Consider the following 26051-nt stretch of genomic DNA (forward strand, 5'->3'; position numbering starts at 1 on the left):
TCAAGATCAATCGTTGCTCTAATTTTAGTTAAACTACTATAATTAAAAGATTATTTTTATACGAAAAAAGAATGATAAATTTTATCAATAATAACGTAAAAAGAAATTGAAACACGATTAACGAGGGGGAGTACTAGCTAGGTGAATTGGATAAGAAACGAAGCAAAAATATGAAACGAGAGCTTATTAAGTTAGCGTTGCTGCGGAAGGAAATTTGTATAATTAGCTAGGGTAATTATAGCACTTGCTTCAAGTATATAATCAACGCGGTCCAATTGGGAGCTGGGGAAAGTTTACACAAAGAAAACTGAACTCTGATGATAACGAGTCGAGGAAGAAGCTATTGAATGAGTGAAAGTCCGGAGGAAATCGTTATTATGGGATTTTTTGTAAGAACGAGGCTTATATGAGTAAAAAAAGCGTACGAGTTTTGAGTAATGGTCTATCGAGTGGAATCGGAATTAACAACGCTGAATGTTTGAAAATAAGAGCTTGTAGAATTATAAGGTATCGGAAATATTGCGATTGAAACTAGAGATAAATACCATACTGGATAAATATTTTTGTTTGTAGTAGTAATAAGATGTATCTGGTGTTTATCATGTTGAAGAATACACGTGAGGTACGTGTCATTGTTTATCGTCTTCCATTGGACGAATGCCAGAATTTATCCTTGCAAAAGGCCATAATACTTTATCCTTAAATGATTCTTTATCCAATTGACACGCATCAGTGGTGACGCGATAAAAACTTGTTGCAAGCCTTCTAATCCTAATCGAGGATATCTCATTGTAATCACTTGGAACAATGGATCGAACGGATTCGGAAATCTTTTATATTTTCCATCCACATTATCTCTTCCACAAAAATTCTTCTCTTTACAAAACAATTGATAAACGCATTAAAATTATTGGAACGCTTGCATTGTTACTTATTTTTGTATAATTAAGTATACTAATTATAGAGGGTTAGTGGACGAAGAAAATTAAAATGTGATTTAATTGTTATATTAATATATCGAGTGAGGACAACTCGTCTCTACGTAAATACTATACACATTAATTTTTGTAAAGTGGTTTGCGTGCGATATGTTGTAATCAGATCCGCATTTGAGTCACGCATACCAGTACATTGACATAAGCCCCTTTAGTTTATCTTTTAATCGGCTTCGCTTTTTTTCACGTTAATGAACTAGAATTAGTGCACTTACAAAGTAAACGAATAGGTCTTCCCCTGGTTTGATAATCATCGTTATTCCTTCTTAGTGGCACTCGTAAACTCTACTTTTTAATTTAGCTAACCATTTCCACTAATGTATATAGGTAATGTGCAAAGTATTTATTTTATTTTTAAACATCTTTGATGACTAGGGTCAGTGTAATTAACGTGACGAAAACAGTTGATTACAAATGAAGGATTTATAACTGTTGCACGATAATCAAATCATTGGAAACGTTCCAATGGACTTTATGACAAAATAGAGATAAACAAGCACCGTTGAAAGTAGAGAGAAATAGGCTCGCTTAAATTCTTCAATAAATTTGATTTAATGTGAACCAAGTGGATCATTACCCACGGAGGAGTGTTGTTACTAAAATTAAATTAGTTAGATTTTAAGAGAGGTACCATGTCGTAGGCTCGTAATATATTGCTTCGTCTCGGATGATTTATAATTGTTTAAATATAGATATAACTACTTCATAAAAATAGCTTCATTCTTTCTTATTGGAATTAAGAGCTTGAAATTATGTGAAGCTCGTGAACCAGGGAGAAAATACTTTCCTTTCTAATGCCCTTTTAATTTATCTGCGTAGGAGGGTGAGATTTTGGACAAAAACACATTCTGGATCGACGAATGGAGCTCCCGTCCGGACCAGGCTCCCCCAAAGTAAGCATATTAATTTATCTTTCAAATGTACCTTGAAATATGTAAAAATAGTTCAAAACTCTGTACAAATGATCATCGACCCAAGATTCTCGCTTTAATGGTAGTTTCATTAGAACGCGTAATGTGGTTTCTGTCGAGTTTTCTGAGCTGCCTCTGGCATAATAGGCTATAGTGATTGTTGTTTCTTAAAATGGAAAAGCGGAAAGTGACGGAAAAAAGAAAGCCAAGTACTTATGCGTTACATTTACATCAGCGTTTCGCAATGCTTTTATAAAACGTTGTAACTCTCGTTCGAAATCAATGTTGATGACCCACGGTATCCGGTAGTTACACGATAAACGTAAATCTAATTTATCTGATATTTCTAGGGACTGGAAATTCAAGCATCCACTCGGTATGACCAAAAGGAAAACATATAGCATTCGTACTACAAAAGTGGGTAAAAACGGACTCTTCTCCAAGGAAGTCTTGTATACTTTATTCCTGACCAATTTTCTATCCTTGCTCATTGGAGCTGGCTTTGGGTAAGCTGTGGCACATTTTTTTATCTAACGAATTTTTGCAATTTATGTATGGGTCATAACTATTATTTTGTTTGAATTTTTAGGGTCTGGCTGACCAGGCGAGGTCTAATGATGCCACACGTTACAATTGAGTGAAGATGATGGTAGAAGGAAAGCTGATATTCGGATCTATGGGGCTGAAGTTAGCAGCCACTAGGCTATCAGACAATTTCACATCGCGTAACGTGGACCCAAACGCGAACAAGCGTTGCATTTTATTGAATAGTATCTGTTTTTTTCTACAACAAAATATCTCACTACTACACAACATTCTTATAAGTAATAATTACAATAAATAATAGTTTAATAATAAATTAACATTTTTATATCATAATATAAAAAAATCTATGACTTTGGATTATCTCACTTATACATAACCGAACTTAGCATTTTTTATACAATTTTATAAACGTAATCTTTTACAGCTCTTCTTACATACTAAATATAGGAACAAATTTTGGAAGGGACCCCGTGTTCTTTCCTTCTGATTTTCAACTTGAAATCAAAAGAACATTCATACATCGTGATTTCTGGCATTTCCTTCGCTGGATCAAGACGCTTAGCATTTTTTTTATTTTTGCCAATGAAATTTTTATCAGTTCCTGTTATGAACTAACATTTGGACAAATATTTGGGATGGACTCCGTCTTCTTGCAATTTTTAACTAAAAATCAAGAAAACTTTGATGATTTGTTTTGGAATTGAACCATACTTTCACAACCTAGCGAATGCTTTTTTAAATTATCCTTCGTTTCATATTCGTGCAATAGGATAAGGTACTCTCGAACTCCGATGGACACTTTTTAGTGAGCTTTATTTTTTTTTCTTATTTATAACAATATTTTCCCGTAAAGATTGGTAAAATCGTTGGACATGTTTATTCGTTTTTACCGCATTAGTTGTATATCACTTTGTTGTATCAAGAACCGAGCTATTCCTTTTCGACATTGGCCATGTCATTATCATCAAATTGAACGTATATGCCGGAAGAAATAATGTAAATCCACCAAGTATGTACACCACAATTCACACTCATATTTCCATATTTCCTAACTTGTAGAGCTATATATCCGTTTGAAAAAAGAATGACCAATTACTCCAATTAATATCGACATTTTTTAATTGATAAATAGTTTCGATGAACACAGTAATGTGGTTCAAGAGCTGTTCGGTTGGAGATGAGTGCATTGAGTCGAGGTGTATAAACTTTTTGTCTATAAAATTTATAATTAACAATGACCAATGTTGTTTCTTTTCGTTAAATACTGGTGCTAACCAAATAGGTAATTTGTTAAATTTTTACTAATCCACTTTTTGTACCCTTCTGATATCATACCAGATATAATTTTGTACGGTAAGAATGTAAAATATTATTATTTTCTCGTTTGAGTCTGAGAAATCTTGGCATAATATAGCAAAAGCGTTTATTATCGAATCATCAACATAAGCATTTAGTTTTAATGATTGAAAACTTAAGGGATCCAATAATATATATGATATATTTTTTTTCAAATTGGGAAATTCTTCAAGATAGGTACCACGGCTGTTTAGAAATTCCAACGATAATTTATTTAATGTAACATTATTGTATATCTGTTGTGAATTTATTTAATATTCTTTTAAGCCACATTTTTTTGGTTCTCTAATATTGTTGTACTCTTCTGTCGTCGATTCATTTATTATTTTATTCAATTCACCCTCCGCTTCTGTCAAATCATTATTCTCTTCTATCGTTTGACGATTGTTTTTTGTCATAGTATAATCTTCTTTGAAGATTGCACTATTTTCTTTTGCAAATTCACTGTCATTTTCTGAAAATGTATCTTATATTAAATTCTCTTTTCTTTTATATTTTTTAATTTGTCCCATTTTTATTATTTAAATCATTAGGACCGATAACAGCATTGGAGTGTGCGAAAAATTCATTATGGTATCTTCTATTTTTGCACCATTTCTCCTCCTCTAAAACAAAACTTTCTTCTTTTCGTATAGATCTTTTTATACTTCGCGCTCGTTGTAATTTATATTTCTTTTCTTGTAATCGACCTATTAAATGATCTCCTATGCATTTGTTACACAAATCGAGGTAATACTATTTTTTTTTTAACATCATGTCATACTTGACAATTTTTAACCAGTTTTCTACTACAGCGTTGGAATCTCGCTTCAACTTAAATATGTTTATTATCATATCTGACCATAAGGACTATAGTATGGAAACAAATACTTTACAACATAATCAAGTAGATCAGGATTGTAAAATTGGTTTTCCTTCGCATTTTCTTCATAATTGTTCGTTTTTTTGGTGTAGTAATGTAATTTTTTTTTGTAGAAAATAGTGAAGGGTGAAGAGTTTTGTGGTGATTTTTGTCCTTCGATTTTTTCTTCGTCGCATTCATGAATATCATTAAAAATTCCACTTAATTCGTCTTCAATATCGAGCAAATCATAATCTATATCTGTTTCTAAAATAATTTTATTATTTCCAAAAAATTCAAGACATTCATTAAAAGCTTGATATTCATTTTAACGGCAAAAATTATATATAAAATGCTGATAACATTCCTCCGTTTCTTCCAGATTAGTGCAATGAATAAAGGAAGATATCGCATTAACAGCGATTTTTAAGTGTGGTGATACACAATATGCAACGCTTGTTCGCGCTTGCATCCATGTTACGCGATGTGAAACTGCCTGCTAGCAAAATGGCTGCTAACTTCTGCCCCATTTCGGATCAATGTAAGCTAGCGAAGGATACACAAGAATAGATATTTGTCGAAATGAATGAAAGACTGACAAGCCAAAAGGCGAGTGAGCCTAACTATGCAGCACACACAATTTGACTATTCTCCCAATTTGCTCTTAACATTTTCTATGTTAAACTTTTCAATTCTATGCTGTACTTCTCGATTAATCTATATCACTTAAGTTATGTGCATTGTATGCTTAGGGAGAGAAATGCTAAAAAGAAAAAAAAGAAGGATATATTTGTCACTTTTTAAATAGTCTTCTGGTCTCAAGAAAAGAAGGACATGTCCATTTTATACAATTTCTAATGCGTTTCTATCTGCGATAGTTTGTAAGAATAGCATGAATAATATTTATCGTTAATTATCTTATACAAATTAAGGAAGGAATTATTAGAAGAGAGAAAAGTGCGATAATTGATAGTACCGTGATAAAAATTGGAATTAAAAGTTTTGTAAATTTAATCATAGACAGTGACTTATTTTAATTTTTAATTAAATAAGCAATGTTATGTTATATAATTGTTCATATATATCTTATTAATGGTACTATAACACTTTTCTATACAAAAATTAATATTTAAATCAATGTTTCTGATGTATTGTAGCCCTGCATGGAAAATACTGGAGCTTCATTTATTAATGTTCAATGACGATAAGCAGAAGAAGCTTAACATCATTTGAAACATTATTAAATAATATACAGTTCTGTATAAAAATTTATTTTTTGTTGCAATCTATTTATAGATTTTATTAATTTAAATTATAGTATTTAGTAATGATAAACGTACAAAATAATATTATTTAAATTTTATGTTTTGTTTCATAAAACTATTGCATTTTTGAAATGCTTATTTGCTGGGCTACTATACAGACTGCGTTATAAAAGGAATTACTAGCGAGGAATAAAATTTATGGCAAAAATAATTTTAAGATAAGCCAGTGTTTGTGTTTTGTCATCTACTTTCTAAATACATATTATTTAATATACAAAAGAAATATTCAGTTATATTTTCCGACTAAATTACTAATCTCTAAACGTACAGTGACCAATAGATGTAGCGTTTAGAGTTTTATTGGTGTATTTAGGAAAGGCATCCTAAATTGTGTGGAGTACCCCCTTCTCTCGACTCTATGACTTCGCACTTGAGTATAACTCACATAGATGTGTAATTTTTTATATAGTAGTGATTTAGTATTACCAATTAGCAATTTTACCATACCTATTTGTGAGCAATTATTTGACCCGGCATGTTTCTGTGTGGTAGAGTAAGAGTCGAATAGGTCGAACATGGGAAGAAGAAAAGAGGATAGGAATAAGAGTACGCAACCAAAATGGAATACGTAGGTGGGTTAATTAAAATCTAAAGGAATAGGATCGTGAAGTCATAGGATACGATAGTGCTTCGACCACTGTAAAAAGAAAATGATAAATAGGAGCACGGTCCTAGCTTGGATGGTTCGAGAGGAAGAACTGGCGCTGTTTGCGAGCTTAAATACTATATGTATGTTTCGAGCAACATTTGACTATTGAGAAATGCTCCACGAGGTGGCCATCTGGCGACGTTGTGTCAAAGTAGGAAGTGTGGAATGGTGTGGAATAGAAACGGAGAGTGCGCTGGCCGCTGGACGACTAGTCGGCCGGGCCGGCGGCCCCAGTCGGCCCGAGAATCCTGAAACACTCACACTGACTCACAGTCTCACACTACCCATCTCCGATCTCCAACACTACCAGTTATGCCACACATCTACACAGTCCACATCATGGAGGTATCTATGAAGAGTACCGGGCGGCTGCATATTTTATCGCAATAAAAAATAGTCCAGTACTGCCTCTTTGTATTACCCGATTCCAACAACTCACATTTAATACCTTTAAATAAATCTCTGGTTGCTCTTACATCGCAAAATAGCTTCTGTCATAGGTTCATCCATGCAAATAGAAATAGCTTTATGGGTCATCTGGATCTTAGATATATTTGTGGTGATGGTGTATGTAATTTTGATTTTATATTAATACATTCATTATTTAAATTTTAGCATTGAGCAAACAAGTTTTCCAATGTCTGAACAATCTCTTCATTTTTTTTAGAAATTTCACTTTCCCTAATTAATAAATTTGTATAATAATTTATAGATTGTCGTTTCCACACTGGATAATAGGGCATTCATATTTCTATATAATATAGAAGTAATATATTTGTTTTTTTGTCATATTTTTGAAAATTATTAACAGTCTGGCAAAATGTACAGAACATTTTATTAGAAAAGGAAATGTATCGAATGACGTTATTTTTGGATATTCAAGCGATAAGCAACGAGCTTCTATTATTGTTAAGCGAAAAAAAAGCATCGCCTGCTTCTATTTCATCTTTCCATCCAAACACAGGCCAGTGTTTTATTGTTGAACCTTGCATATCAGATATAGAGGAGGATTAATCTCAGACAGACGAGGAGCAGAAAATTTAAAACAATATGTATAACCAAAAGAAGACAATCTGAATATGTGAGGTTGGATTGCAATGTTTAAAGCAATAAGTTAAACTATTCGTCAAATGCATACATACATATCTATATATAAGCATCTGGTTGCTTTTATAGATTTACTGAACTCTATAGTTGCAAGTTACTACATGGAATTAACGCTGAATTCTTTATCACTATATATATATATATATATATATATATATGTATATATAAGTGATATTCAAACTTATGGATCTCTGGTAGTCGGGTCAGCGGCGTTGCTTTGTAATATTATATTATTTTATGAAGGTATTAACATCCCTTGTTTTTGAAAATTATCGTAATAATGAAAGAATGTTTAATTTTTAATTATTTTGAAGCTGCACCATATGAAAAGTTTATATTGGCAATGTGGATCATCGTCTGCATTTAGCTGCAGCTAACTTTACCATGTTGAATAAAATATTATAAACACAAGAAGAGAGGTTATCAGCAATAGAAAAGGAAAAATATTATTTATAGAAAAAAGGAAGGAAATGGAAAAATTATAATGATAAAATAATATTTTATACATTGCGTAGATTATTAATTGTAATGTTGAAAATATATAAGTTAATCTTAAAACATATATGCATAAACTATATATTTCTTTATTTACCTAATAAAACATAATCTTAATTCAATATAGCTTGTTGATTTTTTATTGATTAATTTTCTTTATTCTAAATATAAAATAATTATATGTGAAATGAATGATACAAAGAGGTTTATGTGTGAGTGTGTATTATATGTAACGTGTGTGAATGTAGATTAATCGATTTATTAGTTCCATCTTCTTGCTTTTCCCATTATAGGTGGTGCTAAAAACGCTTGAACCACAGGCAACAATGGTGTTTGCAGGCCATGGCCCTGAATCACCTGTTGAAAATGGCCGTATCCAGAGTTTAGTTGTAATTTGTAAATGAAAATGAAACTTAATGGTAACATGATCTATATATAACCTTATTGTTTTCTTTTAGTAAAAATCTATTATTAAGAGTTTTAATAATAATGGTTAGAACTGAAACAGAAGGTAATAATTTATCTAGTATTTAGAAGCTATACTATACTTATTTAAGTAATTCATTATATATTTTTAAAATAGGAAGAGGATCAAAATTGACATAAACTACCATGGAGAACACTATTTTAAAGTGTATAATAAACAGTTATGAGGATGGGTTTAAAGCAGTAGAAAATACCAAAGATTTTCAAGAATTACAAAATAATAATTATGATTTACCAGTGTCAAATGTAATATTAGAAACATTATCCGATTCATTGAGCCGTTTATTGACCCACAAAGTTTCAAGAGAAGCTTATCAACGTTATTTAGTCCGGACAAAACTAATAGTATGTCTTATTTATAACAGTTTTTACTCTTATTTTACTCTATATAAATTTTAATTTTTAGGATGTGGTTAGAGACTGGTATACAGCTCCTAAAAATCTGAAACTCTTTAGTTCTCTAAAATATCAAGAGAATGCCTTACTCCTTGTAAAAAATTTACTTAAAAAGTTTTGTAACAATCAATTTTTAAGTAAATGTACTAATGTTGATATGTTAGTACAATTAACTAATACCTGTTTAACTGGAATGCATACTGACCAATTCTACAAAGATTACATTGAAATATTGCTCTTTCGTATCTCTCAATTGGATACAACTAATGAAAGCTGTGAACTATTATGTCAATGTGTTGATATGACTAATAAAAACCAAGACTTTAGTCTTAAGTTAACTATAATGGAGCAAATATATAGATCTCAAAGGTTTAAGTTAGTAGAAGTGCCTATAATCAATGATTTTATATTACAACCAAATAAACCTATTAAGATTGATAAAATAGAAAGCCCACATACCTTAGAAGAATTGCTTCAGTTGACAGTTGAATCTCCAATTTTGTTTCAATTATTGTTAAGTGTATTGAAAGAATTTTTTATATATTTCGACTATATGAGCAGTTTTCAAGATTTTGTACAGGATATACTAAAACGTATTAATTTACATTGTGAAAGAAAAGATAAAAGTATTATAGGCCTATATCCTAGAAATTTACAGGGCTGTGTCTTTCTGCTAGGAATTGATCCAGACCATCAAACATTGTCATCTAAAAGTTATACTTTAGATACATTGCAAAAAATATTTTCTACTGATAAAGATGATGCCTTAATATTGTTATCTCATTTTCCTATGTGGCTCAATGAATTTTCATCATACTCTTTGCAGTCACCTTAGTTATTCATAAAAAATTCCTATAGTGAAAACCATTGTTAGGTTCTCTATACCGATATAATATTATTGCAATTCCTAATTAAATAAATAAGTCTACCCATTAAAGATTACAATATAACCAATTGAAATATTCCTGTATGCATTTGAAGATCAAATATCAAAGAATGATCGAAAACAAAAGGTTTTATTGAATTATTTCTCTTATGTGATACTTATTTGCTTTTAAATATAACACTGATAGATTGAACACATTTTTCTTAACTTTTCAAAACTCTGAATTATTTCGGATGTCACACACATATATATATATATATATATATATATATATATATGTATATATATTTATATATAAATCCCTTCAGCAAAAACTCGCAAAACAGACTTTAATATGATAAAGGATCCCAGTTCTCTCAATCCCTTCTTATCAATGAAATACATTGAAACAATAACAGCAAATCCAGTCCAACTTATGCGAAATACCAAACTAGTTAGAACCCTAACACTACAGCTTTTTACTGATATTTTCAAAAGTTGTACAACAAAAAGCAAACAATCCGAAATCCGACTGATTAAATGCGAAATTATATAGATCAAGAATAAAGCAAGGATCTTAAACGGGTAGAAACTGAGAACTTGAATGGAATCACGAATAGATCGTTTCTTGAGGAATTGCTGAAGAGCGTGCAAGTGAGGCTTCGGACGTACTGACGGCTTTGTTCACTTTGTTGTTGACAGAGATGGCCATTTCTGAAGCGCAGGTTAGGGTAGAAGCAGATGCTGTGTGAACTGCAGGATGGGATGTTGCGGATGACGACTTGGAAGGAGGGTTCGAAGCTTCCGTTTGTCGAGGAATGGATTTTCGTCTTTTACTCAAATTCTCTCGCTTCTGATCGCTTTGCCTCTTTTCCGTCCTCATCGTACTACCGAGACGTTTCGTTTCAGCCGTTTCAGCGTTGGCTACCTGTTTGGTTCAATAGGAATTTTTGGACATGAATATGAAAATGGGATGCGATTGAAGGAACGGTTATTATTGGTATCGTTATTAGTGTATCTTTGCACAAGAGGTAAAAAGAGAAAAGTGGTATAAAAAATGAAGGCCCTATCGGTAATATGAGACAATTAATTCATCGCAAGAGAAGATTAAAGAAACATATATATATGTACGCTCTATATGTTTACATAAATGCAGATACATATATGTAAAAATATATATTCATACGTATATACTCTATTTTCTATATTTTCTATATTTTCAACTTTTCTGTTTTCTTTTTTTTTGTTATAAGAAGCAGAGATCAAGTGTTATAAGTATGTTTTATAACGAAAGATTAAATAAGCAAACATTATGAACACTCAGATAATGTAATTCTTTTGATATAGTTGTTGTTTGGTCAAAATATTAATAATCGTATGTCAGAATTAAAGCAATCATTAATGAAAATATTGATACACATCGCGCTCGCAACATTTCGGGAATAAATTATTTCTTTGTGAAATAATAATAATAATAATAATAGTAATAATTATAATATTATCATATATATAAGATCGCTAAATTAATTTGTCGGTGTATAAATACCCGCTATGTGAGAACAGCAGGGGTGATGAAATTGTTGTTGGTTCGTTTCACCGATCAAGTAAACAGATTAATCCCTTATTTATTATAACAGCCGTTTCGCAAACGTCTCACATTATGTATTTATGGACTAAATAAACGAGCAATAGGAGCCATTATAGCAGAAGAACGAAATTAATATACGGAAAAGCTACTACTAATTATTTTGCCATTATTTAACTCGTCACGGACGAGATTATTTTATCACCCCTGGATATTATGTACAAATCATTCGTGTAACGTAAATGCTATATATCATAATAGAGCTATTTTTTCTTCCATTTTCAAATATTTGATCGTTGCGCAGCTACGTTCCATGAACGAAATATATTCAAATATGCCGCGCATTATTAAAAGTAGTTTAGAATCATAACAGTAGACTTTTTGTGTTCCTATATTTTACATTCGCATACCATATTAGTTCTTGTTATTATCTCTCGGGCAACACGAGGAAACTTGTCTATGTTTTTCGTTTAGTTTCATTGCAAGATAATTCCGCATACGCTTCACCTCGAACGACGCCAAAAATTAGTTTTCTCGATTTTTGCCTGTTTCCCGGTGCCTCTTATAATATTAGTACATTTTCTCGAACTTTAACTAATCAACTAAACGTTGGAAATAAATGCCGACGATTAACCACCGCATTTTGGATTATTGCACCTCGGGTGTAAAATCGGTGAGAGTGTCCGTCCAATTTTTTTCATTTTTCAGAGCTCGCGTATTTCTCGTTTCTCTTTCTCGCTTTTCCATTTATCTTAATTCCATTCGAGACCTCACGCAATACAAACGAACAAAGAAATAAAGAAGAGAAAAAAAGTTACAGGATACTTTTACCTAAGGCGTTACTCTTCTTTAGCCCCCCTAATGAGAAAAGATTAGGTAAAAATATGAACACTAGAAATTTTATAAAATGAAATGCTCTGTTACTTCGTTAAACATTTTGTTACATTTAACATCGAGGCATTGAAATCTTTCTCTAACTGTGTAAGCCGTATTTCTTTTCCGTTTTTAATAAACACATGGACAATCAATTTATTATAATGCGACTATCTCGTATTAGGATTTTTCTTTTTCATTTATCAATTAACCACCTCGACTTGTCGTCTTTTATCTATCGTATTACAATTACCAACAAACTTTTTCATACACGGTTTTGCACAGCTACTTTAGCTTCAAGAGTTATTCTAAATCTTGCTAGTACACACTGTTCGAAGTCGCAGCTTAATTCATCAATCCTTGGAGAGATACTTGAAAAATTAATTTTTACGTTTCGTACAACTTAACTAATCGTACATTGAAATACTAATAAATTTACTATATGATTCAACGTTTAAAAAGTTCTAAAGCACGCATGTAAGGAAACCTTTATTTTCACCTATTAAAGTAACCTCTTACAGTTACATAGATACAAGTATCTCCTTACATCTATGCTCCAGGTTGTTTTGAGTCATGGAACCTGTATAAATCAAAGAGCAAGAGTGAACAATGAATCAGTGCGTAGCTCGGATAATCGATATATCATAAAGATAACAATAATTTACTCATCGTTATAAAATACGCGATTTAAGCTTGAATGATTAAGAAAAAGTAATTTCTTTTCTGCTAAACTTTGTTTGTTCGCTGGTTTGTTCGATTGACTGTCGCACCAGCGTACAACGCATTTCTCATCGTTAATATTAAAATATTACAAGCTATGACAAAAACCATCTACTCGAAAAGAATGAATAAATGTGAATCGATTGACCACAGACAGAAATGACAGATTGCTCTCGTACTCGTTAAATTTTGAAATTTGACTCGACGAATTTTGTGTAACAATTATATTATGCTCGATATCGATCTTTGAAATAAGTAACGTTTTCTAGCAAAAAACGTTTTAAGCGGCGATTAACGACGAATCGCTCGTTGCGACATCGAGGACGACACCGTTATGAAAAGGGACGAATCATCGAGTGTTATAACAATAGTAATAATAATAATAATAAAAAAGCAATAATCTCTGATAGCCGTTCAATTACTTATTCCTCTCCATCTTCCTTCTCCCTTTCTTTTACTTTTTGTTTCTCCTATTTTTCAAACAACAATAATTGTTGATAAATATTGATTTGTTGTTTGACAGTCAAAAGTTTACAAACTCATTTATATCTTGCGTTTATCGAGGGTCAAGCACATCCTGCGACATCGTCCTCGCGATCGCATTTCTTCAAACTCTCTCATTACTCTCTCTCTCTCTCTCTCTCTCTCTCCCTCTCTCACATAAGTTTTGTTAAAATAAGTAGGAGTAGCTCGTCCGTCCAATCGTACCGAACGTACAAGCGCATAAATACATGCACGCATACGGCAGATTCACGCTTACACATTCATACAAGAACGCGCCAAGAGAAAAGAAGATGACGCCACGCGCTTTTGAAGCGATTCTGCGGAAATGCGACCAGCGCTATCATACAGAATTCACATATACCCACATATACTCGTGCATCTCCCTAATTCCCAATCGGAATCGATCACCGAAGGTGCTTAATGATAACCAATGGGAGAGTCGTTCAACGGGCAAAACTGTCTTCCAAGGTAGCGCAGCAACGCAATTCGTCGTATGATCAATTTTGTTACGCAACTCACCCCCCCCCCCCCTCATTTTAAATCCGCAACTAGGCTAATCCTAGTGTTTCTTCCCTTCGCTTCCCGCTGGACGAATGATCCCAATCGTTGTATGCGTATATATGTAACACTCCGTTTAATTAACGATTACTCGCAATTGGATGGCGCCAGTCGATCTTACGTTAAATCCTTTTTCTTTACTCGCGCGATCATATATTATATGTATTTCTCTTCACGAGTAATGTTACCTACATCGATTCTGCGATGAGACCCGAGTGGGCTGGTACATTGAGAGCAGAGTTATTGATTTAAGAAGGAAATTGTTGATTGTTCGAGAAGACGCTAGTTGGAGAACTCGAGTGGGCAGGAGTACAAAGGGAAGAGACTAGGAGTGAGAAAAGAATTTGTAACGATTTCAGTTGGCTAAAATCATTGGCTCTTGCTAAAAATAGATCAGTCCACTCGCATCAAGATTATCAAGTGGTAGTGTATACCGGTAAAAATCATATACTGATAATAATGATAGTAGCGATAAGAATAATCGTAAAGGTGATTATGACGGTACAATCGTAATAATAATAATAATAATAATAATAATAATAATAATAATCGCAGCTACAAGTTTTTCACACCAGGGCCATTAAGAAGCATAGAGAGCTGGGGAAAATGTTAAAGAGCATCGGTCGGAGGAAAAGCAAATGCTCGAAATTTCGAGTGAGATTGGACAATGAGGAACCAGCGATGGATGCTCGCAGCGAAGGCAGGGAAATTTATCCGACTGCAAAATTACTCGTTTGTATAATAATCTAATCGGACTTTTTTATGCAGCTCGGTATGAAAAACTTGCCTGCGACAGACGTGTAGCACTGTGACATTGTCCATGCTAATAATAATAATAATAATATTAATAATAATAATAATAAACAACAGTTGATTGATAATACACTAAAATCAATTATAAACATGGATTTTTATCGGCCAACTGTCTCGCCTCAATTGTTACATTTAATTAAAACTCGCAGCCGATCTTAACAATCGCGCAACATTTTAATGAAGCAGAAAACGAAACACCAAGCTATACGCTCTAACAATCATCTCCGCTATACGAGAAAGGGAAAAAAACATTTCATAGGTACAACTAATCTGGTCATACGAAATGTATTAATTTTTTGTCTCGTGTATCTGTGTAGTGTAAATGTATATTCGTGCGCGGCAATAATAGTATTTCTGTTTTGTTTCAATAGTACTTCTCTCACTAGACACGATTCAACATATAGAAAGTTTATCGTTATTAATTAATTATTATTATTTATCATTTATTAATTATTATCTTAAAGCTGTCTAAGGACTCGCTGCGTGGCAGGAGCGTCGTGTTTTCTTTTTCTCCCACCCCAACCCCTATTTTTTTCACAATATTACTTTACACTCGCGCATTTTAAACGGTTTTCTTTTTTTTCTGTTTGCTCTCTCTCTCTCTCGCTCTCTCTCTGTGTTTGTAGTTAGGTACGTTTGTAGTTGTCCTCACGTTAATAGTATATCTCTATATGTGTTATACACGCGCATTCGCGATTAAACAATGCTCTAGTCACCACAGCTGTACGTGTATGTATATTTATATCTTAAATATCTACTACTTCTTAATGCTTTGTATTTTCTTTAATTTGTATTGATCACAATGTCATACCATCTTCTCCATTGAACGACTTTTTATGACTTTTCTGTGCATTTTCAGAACGCTATCCCTTTTCACCATCCAGTACCTCCTTCCTCTCAAACTGCTCTGATTTTTCCTTTACCGTTCTATCTGTTACCCTCTCTGTTAGTTTGGGCAGTGCATCGGAATAAAATGCACGGCTGCTTTTTCCAACCCCGCGAACTCGATAATCTTTGAATGTTTACGGCGAATGTTATTTGGACGTGTGTGTAATGCTTCGGCAGCAATACTGGATAGTACAAGTGATTAATATGTCGAGTTAAGATTACTTCGTCGTACGTTAGTCCATTTGCCATTTAATTGGACTCCCATGGGAGAATTTCTCCAATCAAAGACCTAGACATACGTCCCTCGAAAAAATGTAAGAGGCTGTTCGATCACGACGAGACAAACTTTCATTTCTTGCGTAGAGAATTCTGGGGCCTTGCATCGTTTCTATTTCTTTGTTTTTTTTTTCTTTTTTTCTACTTTTGCTCAGTTTTAAGCCAGCACAACCACACTCGCGCGTATAGAAATGCATCACGATTGGTACTTCGTCAATGCTTCACCTCAAAGTCTCTACGTTCTAAGTAATTCAGACCAGCCGAAACTGTGTATAGTTTTAGTAGTTTAACGCATAGAAATTAACGGATCTTATGTACTGCGACGGATAATGAATACATTGTTAAAGAAAAATATAAATAAAGATTTACTCATCTGTGAAAACAATGTGGGAATAAGGGATAGGGAAGAGGCGCGGCTCGATAACGCACCAATCAGACATGGCCAATGAAATAGCTCTTGTTTTCATGCATTTATTAATATTTTACTATGCCGCGCTCTCTTACACTCTCCCTTTCTCTTTCACACACACGCACACTCGTATAATCACAATGATACACACCCACTCCCTTGTTCATTTTGTCAATGTAGTAGAAATTTCGCACCAGCGCGAAATGCAGAGGATCTCGGATAAAATTTGCAATTGGAAAGAAGTAAGAAGAAAAAAGAAAAGAGAAAAAAAGACACGCAATCGAACGAATAATTATTTATAATTGATGATATTAGCACAGTGTTGCAGAATCAAAGCGCATTAAGATATATTTTATCATAGAGAAATAACCGATTTTCGTTAGATCTCTGCCTGCTCGGTCGCATGTCCCAAATTCCAATTATCTTTTCCGTAACTATTTTTGTATTTATTGTGTCTCTCGTCTTACCTCCTGTGCCCGTTAAGAGGGACATAAGCGATTGCGTACACGTGCAACGAAGCTCAATTCGATTGAGCGGAGAAGCGTTGCCGGAAATCTTGCAAAAGCTTAGGTCCTCGGACATTGGCATTTCGTTATAATTATACAGTTATATAGATTCTATATAAATACCTAATATGTATTCGTATAATACATACCTAATATGCAATTGTATTAGAGCTTGGCCGTCGCTCAAACGTAACGTTTGTCTCTTTTTAATCTTTTTTTCAGCTTTTTTTTTAACTATACGCACGCTCTCGCAACCGTCTCGCGTACATTTTCGTTTATCGTTGGTTCCCTCTCTGGACAATGTAAACAAAATGGAAACCTAATTGCATACGTAATTAATCGGTTATTCGAAAGAACATTTCTCGTCAGATTCACGACTTATTCGCTCTCTTCCTCGATCCTTCTCTTTTTTCCTTACTTCCCTCGATCCGCATATAGACTCTCTCGTTCAGCACAATTTTATTGTGGCTCGATCGAACGTCGAGCTTTCGGCTCTTCCACGCGCTTCTGTTTCTCTAACCGTTTTTCAAGTCTGCGTATTTGTATGTATGTACGTGTATTTGGATGCAAGCGTAGCGTGAACGCGTCGACCCATCATTTTTTCTTTCCTTTCCTAGTTGGAGCTATCATATTTCAGATGCACAGAGACTCTAGTGTTATTCTTAAGTTTGCATGTAAGAATCGATGAACGAAAGAGTAACGCAATAATTTTCTTTTTTGTATAATAATTTACATAGATTCGTGTATCTGGCTAGCGTCATTGTCTCCTATATTATATATATTATTTCATATATATATGATTTAATAGAGAAATCGTTCAGTTTCGTAAACGAATGTACGGCGTTGTGTTTTAAAAACGGCAATTGATTTTCTCGCTGCAAACGAATCGTCGATCTCTGTGCGAGAGTTGGCTGGATTTTGGTGGAAGGTATCCCCCAGCTACCGATCGCAGAGAAATCGGCTTCTTGAAGAAGCTGCTGCTGCTGCAAAAGGCACCGATCAAGAACCACCACCCAAAACCATTTTCACTCGCCCACAAAGTTCTACACATCGTAATGGTCATCGATTCTTTTCTTCCACCCATTCTCTCCCTTTTTTTTCTCCATTTTTCTGTTATTGCGACAACCCACACAGGCTCTTCTTACGCTCGCGATATAATCGTTAATATAACAACTGTATATTTATAAATTCTGAACGATCAAATTCAATTGTAACGTGATCTCCACTACAGTCCATTTCCCGCACAATGTCCGATACTTTGATAAATTTCTTTCGTTAATTTTTTTGGTTTTTTGTTTTTCCTCCAAATTACCAAACGTCTCTACAACATATAATATACAATAGATTAGAGAATAATGAACAAACGTTAAGTAAAAGCGTGTATTCTCTGTGGTGAGGGTCAGGAAATGAACGGTAGTATTCAAAACGTTAATTGATAGCAACTCGCATCTTTCTAAAGACATTGCGCGATAATAATAGGTATATTTCATTCGGCCTCGTTTCTCATCTGCTTTTTTTTTATCATTTCGGCAACTGTGCCCTTTCGGCTAAGATGACCACACAAACGGTCGGCACAGACTTTGCACATTTCGTTATTTTACGCACACATCGTCCGTCGCCTCTGGGGCTCGACTCCCAGATTACTCACAGGATATCCTGCTTTCTAGCATTAATATATCAGTATCTTCGAGACACAGGCAGCTAGCACCTAGCCTGCTCGTTGTTGCTCCATTCAAAACTCGACGACGAGCACGCTCGATGATCAACTGACGATAATTACAATAATTAAAACTTCTTCTAAGGATTTTTTCGCGCGCTTACTGGTGTTCTTGTACAACGGCGTAAACGAAAGCGACGATGACATAGATGACGATTGAAGACGACGACGACGGCGATGACGATGATAGTGATGATAATGATGATGACGATGAGAATAACGATAACTCTGAGAATGACGATGACGATACCGATGTCGATGATAATGGCGATGACGATGGCATATACTCTGAACAGTTTCTTTAGTTCGCTTAATGACTTGAAAACGAGTTACGATTATAATTCCAACGTTCGAGTTAAGTTAAAGCCTTTTTCACTTGATTAGAGGAGAATCTAGATTTGGATTGGGATTAGGCTGTTGTGAAGCTGAGGATGGTGATGGTACCTGCGCCACCACCGAACCTTTTCCATCGGATAGAACGTTTCCACCACTACTACCGCTGCTCATCCCCACACCTGCGCCTCCTTCCTTCATTTTGTCACAGTAATCCGCGAATATATCACGGAAGCGCGCCCAAGATTTTTCAGGGACGGTGATAGCGGTTCTAAAGTTCGTCTTCACCTACAAAAAAACAAAGATTATTACCATCTGTCCTTTCGTTATGTATTATCTCTAAAAAAAAACAAACAAAAGATAATCTGTGCGTGCCGCTTACTTCAGAGATCCTCATGTAGATACCACGATTATTTTGTCCGATATCAAAATAGAAATTTTTGCTATCGACTCGCATGTAACGACCTTCCGGCAGATCACCCTTGAATCCTCCATCATCCGTTCCAAATTCCTCCAGGAGATCCGTCAGCGCATCGCGGAACTCGATCATTCCTTGCGCTGGTATCGCTATTTGCGTCCTGGGTCCTCCTCGAGTTATTGTTTGCGACACCTGTACGTGAGAAAGGATAATTGTGAAGCGTTAGATTTTGGGGGAAGAGTGAGTCATCCATCATCTTGCAAAATGACTATGCGCTTCTATGTATCATCGTGAATACTACGAAAGAAAAAAGCTGATGAGAGTATTGATCTATACAAATGAGCGAGGCAAAATTTATCATTATTCACAGCGATTCCGCGCGTTAGCAACATTTTTCCTTCTTCCTCGATCGCTGCCATCTTTTTTTCAGAAGCAACATTCCAATCTTCCTAGGATGACATACTCTTAGGAGGCCGCCACGGGATGGAAGAGCCACCGAGCGGATCCTCTTATCACTTATTGTGTAGAAATAAATATATTGGCTGGTACATACAGGGTGACTCACCCGCAGGAAACGGCCGCGAGAGTTCTCCTTGAGGTCCAAGTAATACCGCCTATTGTCCTTCACCATCATTTCAGACTTCAGCTTCCCATCGTCCGGTACGTTATCCGGATTTGGTGGACCTGATTAAACAAATGCGTTAAATTAGTTTACTGCAAAATTCATGAATCTTCATTATTCTACGATAAATAATTCTTTCTTCAATTTTTAATAAAAATTTTCTTACCTAGGGACGCGTAAAAATCGCTAAATGTCGAAAGATAGTCCCGAAACTCGGATGCTGTGCTGAGAGCCAGATAAATTTGGCTTCTCCTTCCATCTGCTCCGATCTGAAAACACAAGATTTATTTAATACACGTACAAATATTTTTAAGCAATGACAAACGTGTTTATTCTGTTTAACTAATTTAGTAGAGTTTTAAGAGTGAGGAATCTAAGCTTCTATTATCAATATTGTGAGTAAATGACAAAATGTCATTAGAGATTTTAGCATTAAAAATCACTTTTCCCTGCAAGTGGATCACGCTTCTCTGCTAACGCGAAATCTTTTCGTCTTTTGAATCTCGTAGGACTAAGTATATTGGATCTATAAATACCTCGGCAACTTTAATAAATCTTCCACGTCTATTTTGTTTCACGTCTAAGTAGAATCTTTTACTTTGAATTTGTATCATTTTTGTCGCCAACTCCTGCTCGGTCTGTTGGCCCTGCTGACCTGCAATGAGAAAAAAATAACAAGATTATAAACCTCCAAAGATGATCGCAGTAAAAGCAGAAAAATAAACAATAAACTCCACTGGATACAGATTACTGTTTTTAAAAATTAGAAAAAATACCAAAGATATTTTCTATATTTCAAGCATTATACATAAATCATTTTCATAATTTATCAACTCTATTCAGTCTATAAATTCGTGCTTTAAAACGCTTTATAAATCACCAAAATTATTAAATAGATATTTCCATGTATCTTTAATCAACCTTTCAGTAAATTCATCGTGGATAGAAAAAATACCAAAAGCATATTTTATATTACAAGCAATATATATATGTAAACAATTTTCATAATTCATCAACCCTATTCAGTCGATAGATTCGTGCTTTGAAAAGCTTTTTAAACGTCCAGAATTATTAAATAGATATTTCCATGCAATTTTCAGCAGCTTTTCGGTAGATTCGTCATGGAAAGAAATGGCAATTTCTGAGCGGAAATGAGAAAGTCGTTGATCATAGTTAAAAGTAGCAGGTTTGACAGTGCATAGAGGTGGGTGGGACAAACGCGATAGGTAGGGTAGGATTGGCTAAAAAAAAGTGGGGTATTCGGATGATTACTGGGTCACTCCATGGCCAGCTTTACACTCGAATCTTCTTTCAAAACCAGCTTCCTGACGTCAATGTTAAGATTCGGAGCACACATAGGGCCAATCTCAGCCACTACTCGCATCTCTTCCGCTCCTTAAAATAACTCTCGATTCCCCACCGAGAATGGTACTCGACCCGATATACTTTCATTCCAGGCTCTATTCGGCAACGACGCTATTTCCATTGGATCGTATTAATAATAACAGTGGCGCCAACTTGCCTCTTTCTCCAATTCAGAATCCAATTGAACAATTCCTGAATTTCCCTTCCTGTATTTCCAAGAATAAAGCTAATTGGGGGGCATATTTTCTGCAAGTTCTTCGTGCATTTTCTTTATGCTAATTTTAAAATCATTTTCGATTCCTTATACCAAGAGCGGTTTTACTCGATTTTGTATATTTACTTTTTTATTCCTGATGTTAGTTTCTCTAATTGCGAGAGTGGACCAAAACATTGGGTGAATTTTGTTTACTGTGTGGGGTGACTATATAAGTGGGCAAATTGTTACTATGTGTGAGGGTGTAAATTTGAAAATAATTTTCGACTCCTTATCACGCAAGTGTGGTACTCTAGTTGATAAAACCACTTTCCTTCCAGCTTCTCCATTCTGCAAGGTCGGTGTTTAAATTAGAGTTTACCAACAACAGTGGAACCAACTTGACTATTCCTTTAATTGAGAATGGAATGAAACAATAGGTGTGAATTTGGCTTCTTGTAGGATAATGATAACTGGGAAATTTGTCATTACGACTTCCGAAAATAACTTCCATTCCCTACTGTGAATGGTACTCAATTTGACAAACTTTCATTCCTGCATCCCTATTCGGCAAGGTCGATAGTTAGATTGGACCCTACTCTAATAATAGTGGCACCAACTTGACTATTCCTCTAATTGAGAATGGAATAAAACAATCAGCGAGTTTGGCTTTCTCCATACGATAATGATAACTGATTAAACTTGTCATTTTTTAGAACTTTATGAATCTAAAAATAACTTTCGACCCCCCACCAAGATTAGAACTCCATTCGATCTACCTGTTTTCATGGCAAACTCTATTTTGAAAAATCTGTGTTTCTAAAGAACCTTATTAATAACAGTGGCAGAGACTGGTCTATTTCTCTAATTGAGAATAAAACCACCGAATCGGTGAGTTTAAAAAGATAATAACCGATTGAACTTTTCAACGTGAAAAAAGGAAATTTTCCAATTAAAATTCTTATATACTCTTTAAATAAAAATATAACAAAGAACATAAAAAAGCACAAGGTTCTTCTCACAAGAAACAGCGACGAATCTACATTGGTTCCAATAAAAAACAAGATTTCAAAATTAGAATTTTCTTCGAAAAAGTAGTTTTTAAAATTCGTATCTCTCTTGAAGCAAGTTTTAGGAAATTTGCCATTATGCATTCGTACGTGCATAGGAAGTATCATGATGGTTCCGTACGGGGTGAGTGATGGGAATGGCTAGGTGAAAGTTGGAGCATCGCAGAAGGGTTGTTTCAGTCAAATCCGAGTAGCGAAGTGAGAATCCTTTGAGACAGGATAAGCACTTTGTCGTGACGACACAGCAATGTTTCTAGTCCTGCTCGATCAATAACAGCTGCATCAGGGGTCAATGACCTCTTTGATGCCCCACTCCCACGAGAAAATGCATCCCCATCCCCACTACCATCCTTTTTAGTGTGTTCAACACCGTAGACAACGCCACCTCGACCAAATCCTGAAGGATAAGCTTCCCATTTTCACACCTTTATACCTGATCCCTGGAAACCTTGTGACAATTTTTCACGAGAAAATTATTTCGTGGAAATATTGAAATAAAGTGAAAAGGGGAGGGGGGGCGGGACTAGAATTTCTGGCACACTAGGTACGACCTAATTTTAGATTATGGTATATTAAATTAAGTAGGAAATTAAATACTTCTTTATTTATACTAATTAATTAAAGAAATTAATACAAAAATCTTCGTGCAGTTAAGTCGTAAAATAAACCATTTTTTGAATCCTTAGAATTTTCCCCATTGTAAACATTCTTTTAGCTCGAGTTCTTTCAAATTTCTTTTTTCGCGAAAGTTTATAATGAAAAGTTAAAAATAATGTAGTATTTTTAAAATAAACTTTATGGAATTTTTAATGCAGATTTTGTGCTTTTCAGGTGGTATTTTTTCATTAGAATTTAAACCAAGTAATTATAATGGATATATTTTGGCTTGTGTTTGCTACTTTATTTTCATCATCGCGAAAGCTCCGAATGCTCTTGGTCATTATTTTTCTTTTCCGTTTTATTTCAAGAGCTTGGGAATTATTCTCTTGAAATACATTTGATTTGGGTCCACGGATGATATTAAGATACCTATCCCCCCCCCCCTCTCTCTCTCTCTATGAAATGACTAAAATAAGCTCACTCGGTCAAATGGAATTAACTGCCAGACTATTTTTAATAGAATATTAATTGACTTTGAAATTTCCGAAGAACTTTCCAGCAGATACCATTAGGAGATAGAATGGTCTGCGTAGAATTCTTCATTAAGCTCGTTTCGAGGCACTTTAATTAGTACAAAAATACTTGAATAATACAACAAACTTATTCTCATACCTTGCACGAACCATCACACCAACACACACGGATAATTTCACATTTCTCGTCTTTCGTGTTCGTGATTAAATCACGAATCTTGAATTGACACTTGGACTGTAATTTAATTAGCTAATATTAATTCCCGAGCCAAGTTCACGGTTTAAGACTGCAGATACTAAAACGAGTTAAATAATTTAACGCTTCGGCAACTTTTCAAACTCTTGCGTTATTTTGATGATTATTGTAAACCGTAAATTCTCAATTCTTAGTTTCCTCATCGTCAGTGGAAATACGAGAAAAAATCTGCGTACTTTTTTCATCCCAAAGAGAATTGTTCAAAGCACTCTGAATTTCGAGCTCCCTTTGAGCATTTCTTATTCTTCAATGCTTTGCATTGAAGCGTGCAAGTGTGGAATAATTTCTTTTAAGAGACATTAGCTGTGGCATTACGTTCATGCCCTGTAATTTTCTGTTATAAAATCAGTTTTACCGTCCAGTCCCTCCTCCTTCACGGCCAATGCCATCGCCCAGACTCTTCGCATGAATTTCACCTCGTTTCATAACCAAATTATTCCTAAAACATGGAATTCCCAGCTTCTTTTTCCCTCTCCAACATCCTTTGTCACGTCATCTCGCCAAGCTCTGCATTTTCACCAAAAAATACCCTTTTCATTCGCGTTCGATCATCCGCATCGTGTAATAAATTGAAACTCGTTTTGGACGAAAATTATTCGCAAAAAGTGAAATTCTTCAGCATCCCGCGCTTACTGCATTCTCTTCATTTTCTCGTCCACTTTTTTAACCCTTTCCAACAATGCGGTGCCACTTGAAAAAAGATTTTCCTTTTTCAATCGTCCACAATTTTCTGGACCATTACAGCTTTAGCTGCTAATAAACAGTTTCGCTTTAAAGCGTCTGCTTTTGTTCACCAACGGCCTTTAATTCCTCCATTCTTCCTCCATCCCACCCTCGACGATACAGAGTCAGCTATCTGGGAGAGTTCCACTAGTTCCCACGAGAAGCTCGAAAAATACCTCGCACAGGAAAATTCATAAAATTGTTAAAAAATCGACCTTCTCCCTCATTTAAATCTCGCCTTTACTTTAAAAGCAATAATAAAGCTAGTTTATATATATCCTAAGTATTATTATTTATTTCTTCGGTGACGTTGAAATTGTATTTTGATAGTTTTGGCGAGGACTGTACGTTAAAACTCGATTTATTAGATTTTTGCCTCGTTGGTAGAAAATTTGGATTAGTTCAAATTAAACATGATAGAAAAATGTGGGGGGGGGGGGATAGAGGACCAAACGTTTAAAGTGGACAAGGATGGGTTTCGCGTGAAAATTCGCGTTTTTCAATATGAAACTTGCGTTGGCTCTTGATGCATCGATGCATTTCGTGGAATGCCACGGTTCAGTAGGTTTCTAGCCAGTTATCGTTTGCGCTGTCTGCGCCTCCGTGATCGTTCCGGCGAACAGTGAGAATGGTGGGTTAGAGGAACAAGAGCAGCAATGGGTGCATTGATCTCCGTGCTCCGAGTGAGACTTTTCAACCAGACCCAATTTAGCTTGAACTTTGAAATATTCTTTTTTCTCCTGATTCAAAAAATCCCCCCCCCCCCCCTTAATCGTTTTCAGTGGATACACACAATTTTAATTTGACATCACTTGCTTTTTTTAACCTGCAGGCGGCCGGCATTTTGGTGAGCGTGCACATAAGTCATACTTTGAATTCTTTTTCTATAGAAAAAGTTCCCAATAGACCTGATATAAAGGCTCAACCTTGAAATGTGCCAATCGGCACTTTCCGGCCGCCTGCAGGTTAACGAAACAAAATTCTAGCCCTCCCTCCTTGCATCGATTAATATATAAAATTATATAGCCTCCCTGCTCCTTTTGAATTGATAAACAATTCCGGCACCCCCCCCCCCCTCCCTCTCCTTCCTGAAAAGATAACAATTCACCTTGCTCGA

General features: G+C 34.8%; 3 protein-coding genes across 11 annotated transcripts in view; 2 read left to right on the plus strand and 1 right to left on the minus strand.

The window, feature by feature from the left end:
- BNIP3 (BCL2 interacting protein 3) overlaps positions 1–2802 on the plus strand; it is an 18323-nt gene extending 15521 nt beyond the window's left edge. For both annotated transcript variants that reach the window (XM_066725556.1, XM_066725554.1), the window contains exons 4-6: positions 1815–1888; positions 2257–2412; positions 2496–2802. In XM_066725556.1, the coding sequence (XP_066581653.1) occupies positions 1815–1888; positions 2257–2412; positions 2496–2547 (282 nt within the window). In that variant the 3' untranslated portion in view covers positions 2548–2802. The remainder of the gene's footprint in view (positions 1–1814; positions 1889–2256; positions 2413–2495) is intronic.
- On the plus strand, positions 2589–10294 carry LOC136772515 (uncharacterized). Of its 5 annotated transcripts, none has more exons than XM_066725553.1 (4): positions 2589–2730; positions 5032–8736; positions 8809–9056; positions 9118–10294. In XM_066725553.1, the coding sequence occupies exons 3-4, from the start codon at positions 8838–8840 to the stop codon at positions 9940–9942; spliced, it is 1044 nt and encodes a 347-aa protein (XP_066581650.1). In that variant the 5' UTR covers positions 2589–2730; positions 5032–8736; positions 8809–8837; the 3' UTR covers positions 9943–10294. The 5 variants fall into 5 exon arrangements, with proteins under 5 accessions (XP_066581650.1, XP_066581647.1, XP_066581648.1 ...); XM_066725550.1 differs by lacking the exon at positions 2589–2730 and having other exon boundaries at positions 2953–7973; positions 8045–8736; XM_066725551.1 differs by lacking the exon at positions 2589–2730 and having other exon boundaries at positions 2953–7709; positions 7800–8736.
- Pur-alpha (Purine-rich binding protein-alpha) overlaps positions 10230–26051 on the minus strand; it is a 24625-nt gene continuing 8803 nt past the window's right edge. For 2 of the 4 annotated variants that reach the window (XM_066725546.1, XM_066725545.1), the window contains 6 exons: positions 20731–20849; positions 20361–20463; positions 20126–20256; positions 19537–19764; positions 19266–19442; positions 10230–10900 (listed from right to left, as the gene is read on the minus strand). In XM_066725546.1, the coding sequence (XP_066581643.1) occupies positions 10583–10900; positions 19266–19442; positions 19537–19764; positions 20126–20256; positions 20361–20463; positions 20731–20849 (1076 nt within the window). In that variant the 3' untranslated portion in view covers positions 10230–10582. Of the gene's footprint in view, positions 10901–11449; positions 19443–19536; positions 19765–20125; positions 20257–20360; positions 20464–20730; positions 20850–26051 lie in introns of those variants that run through there. The other 2 variants (XM_066725547.1, XM_066725548.1) reach the window with 2 other exon arrangements.

This window comes from Prorops nasuta, unplaced genomic scaffold, assembly GCF_024137725.1.
Source record: "Prorops nasuta isolate Cenicafe-Biocafe unplaced genomic scaffold, Cenicafe_Pnas_1.2 PNAS00004, whole genome shotgun sequence".
NCBI lineage: Eukaryota > Metazoa > Arthropoda > Insecta > Hymenoptera > Bethylidae > Prorops > Prorops nasuta.

Excerpts from the sequence above, each read along its gene's own strand:
- LOC136772515 (XM_066725553.1), top strand. The coding sequence starts at position 8,838 with ATGGAGAACACTATTTTAAAGTGTATAATAAACAGTTATGAGGATGGG. Across the intron at positions 9,057-9,117 it reads TAGTCCGGACAAAACTAATA|GATGTGGTTAGAGACTGGTA; the intron begins GTATGTCTTATT and ends TTTAATTTTTAG.